Source organism: Helianthus annuus, chromosome 6 (assembly GCF_002127325.2).
Source record: "Helianthus annuus cultivar XRQ/B chromosome 6, HanXRQr2.0-SUNRISE, whole genome shotgun sequence".
In the NCBI taxonomy this organism is placed as follows: domain Eukaryota; kingdom Viridiplantae; phylum Streptophyta; class Magnoliopsida; order Asterales; family Asteraceae; genus Helianthus; species Helianthus annuus.
Genome location: NC_035438.2, coordinates 144,592,003 through 144,594,692, shown reverse-complemented (window position 1 = coordinate 144,594,692; position 2,690 = coordinate 144,592,003). Strand labels below are relative to the sequence as shown.

Here is a 2,690-nt window from a genome sequence, read left to right as displayed (position 1 = left end):
TTAGGAAGGCTGCGAACTAAATTTACTAATCTTCGCACACCTGTCTGGGAGGCCGCGATACAATTAAACCTAGTCTAGAATACTTGGGAAAGACATCCCCTAATCTTCGCACACCTGCCTGGGAGGCCGCGATACAATTAAACCTAGTCTAGAATACTTGGGAAAGACATCCCCTAATCTTCGCATACCTGCCTGGGAGGCCGCGATGGAAACTAATATTGTAACACTTATTGTTTATAAATGAAAGTATTATTCACCTATACCTATGAGTTCAATGTGATTGATGGTTAAGATCCTGGTCAGTCACGCCTCCAAGCAGTGGTACTCCGCATGTGGATTTTAGGGGTGTGACAGTACCGGTACCGATTCGATACCAAACAGTACCATGCTTATCCCTACCTAAAAGTATTTGTGTTTCTCGTCGCATCGCTCATCTTATACTAATACACAAAGTTTGAAGTCACTTCCATCCTCCACACACACACACAACACCTTCTCCTTCCGAAAAATCTGAGCCGCCACCAATGGCCGTCGTAAAACCCTACCTCCGCCGTATCTCAACCCTAACCACCATCAACCATTTCTCTACCTCCTCTTCAGCCGCCGTCTCCACCTCTCATCCCGACCCACACACCGACACCACCACCACCACCACCGTCACTAAAACCACCCAGACACTCTCCCCCTCAGAAACCCTAATTTCCGAAAAACTCCACTCTCTAATCAAAAACCACCACCGTCAAAACCCTAACACTAACATCCCTTCTCTCTCAACTGACTTCTCCACCGTCTCCCGCCACCACCCCCTCTCCGCCGCCGTCATCTCCTCCGTCATCCAAAAATGCGCCGCCGTACGCCACGGTATCCCCTTTCCCCAAACCCTAGCTTTCTTTAATTGGTCGGTCAACGAAACATTTGTTTCACCAGAACCTTACAATGAAATGATTGATCTCGCCGGAAAAGTTCGCCAATTTGATGTAGCGTGGGAGGTAATTAACAGGATGAAAGCCCGAAACGTCGAAATAACAATCGATACGTTTTCGGTTTTGATCCGGAGGTATGTTCGGGCTGGGATGGCAGCCGAAGCGGTTCACGCCTTTAATCGAATGGAGGATTATAATTGTAAGCCGGATAGGATTGCGTTTTCGGTTGTGATTAGTATCTTATGCAAGAAACGGAGAGCCGAAGAGGCTCAGGCGTTTTTCGATAGCTTGAAATGTAAATTCGATCCGGATGTTGTAGTGTACACTAGTTTGGTTCACGGGTGGTGTCGTGCGGGGAACCTTAAAGAAGCAGAAAGGGTGTTTCATGAAATGAAAGAGAATGAGATTAAGCCGAATGTGTATACTTACACGATTGTGATCGATGGGTTGTGTAGAATGGGTCAGATAACGCGTGCACATGACGTGTTCGCTGAAATGCTTGACCAAGGAATTGTGCCGAATTCGATAACTTATAATAATTTAATGCGTGTTCATGTGAAAGCGGGTCGGACTGAGAAGGTCTTGCAGGTTTATAATCAAATGAAGCGGCTTTCGTGTGAACCGGATTTGATTACTTACAATTTTCTCATAGAGAGTCATTGCAAAGACGAGAATCGCGATGAAGCGATAAAGGTTTTGAATTCGATGGTGAAGAAAGGGTGTGAGCCGAATGCGGGTAGTTTTAACCCTATTTTTAGGGAGATATTGAAAGCGCGCGATGTGAATAGCGCGCATAGGTTGTTTGGGAGAATGAAGGGGTTGAAGTGTAAGCCGAATACGGTTACGTATAATCTTTTGATGAGGATGTTTGCGGATTCGAAATCGGCTGATATGGTGGTGAAGTTGAAAGAGGAGATGGATGAGAATGAAGTGGAGCTTAATGTGAATAGCTATAGGATTTTGATTGGGTTGTATTGTGCGATGGGGCATTGGAACAATGCGTATAAGTTTTTTCGGGAAATGATCGAGGAGAAGTGTTTGAAGCCGAGTCATGGTGATTATGAAATGGTTTTGGGGCAGTTAAGGAATGCTGGGCAGATTAAGAAACACGAAGAATTGGTGGAGAAGATGGTGAGTAGGGGTTTTGTTGCGCGACCTTTGTAGCGGGTATGCCTACAACTCGTTTTGTGTTTTTTTTTTTTTTTGATAGGTTTATACACATTGTATTAATGGTTAATCTAGATTCCATTACGATTGCCGATAGGTGACACTATTGGTCATATTGCTACGATGGTCGATGTTTGTGTTATATCTTTGTCGCAGGTGCTGCGCTACCTTTTTGGAGGCCTAAAGAAAACTTTGAAATCAGTCATTTTCAAGAACTTTCAAAATATTCGGGACCTAACAAGAGCTTTTTAGCCCCAACTTTAGAGCCGAACCTGCTTTGTAGGTACGCGGACAACCCCATTTCCGTGTTTTAACCCCTTTGTATTGAATGAGCCGAATTATCACATTTTAGATCTCAAATAAAGATTGATTCGTTTTTAATGGAGCTCAAGCTTACATCAAGAAAGATGGTTAATTAAAATTTGTTAATTCAAGCAATCAAGCTTGATTCCCTTGCAAGTCTCTAAAGTCTAAAGGGACTTGTGCATTGTAGGGTTTAAATTTTCTTACACGACGCAAATCGGGTTTGGTTCAGTTTCGGTCAAACTCACTTTTAGCCAAACGTTTCCTAGCAGGTTCGTGGGTTGACTTGTTTATTTT

General features: G+C 43.8%; 1 protein-coding gene across 4 annotated transcripts; it reads left to right on the top strand.

The window, feature by feature from the left end:
* Positions 1-443: 443 nt before the first annotated feature.
* On the top strand, positions 444-2,471 carry LOC110865995 (pentatricopeptide repeat-containing protein At1g20300, mitochondrial). Of its 4 annotated transcripts, none has more exons than XR_004860936.1 (3): positions 444-2,090; positions 2,188-2,264; positions 2,320-2,471. XR_004860936.1 is itself a non-coding variant. In XM_022115348.2 (3 exons), the coding sequence occupies exon 1, from the start codon at positions 525-527 to the stop codon at positions 2,085-2,087; it is 1,563 nt and encodes a 520-aa protein (XP_021971040.1). In that variant the 5' UTR covers positions 444-524; the 3' UTR covers positions 2,088-2,090; positions 2,247-2,264; positions 2,320-2,471. The 4 variants fall into 4 exon arrangements, 3 of the variants coding, with proteins under 3 accessions (XP_021971040.1, XP_021971039.1, XP_021971038.1); XM_022115348.2 differs by having other exon boundaries at positions 2,247-2,264; XM_022115347.2 differs by having other exon boundaries at positions 2,247-2,471.
* Positions 2,472-2,690: the final 219 nt, after the last annotated feature.

Bases quoted from the DNA above. Each gene is read 5' to 3' on its own strand.
- LOC110865995 (XM_022115348.2), top strand. From the start codon at position 525: ATGGCCGTCGTAAAACCCTACCTCCGCCGTATCTCAACCCTAACCACC.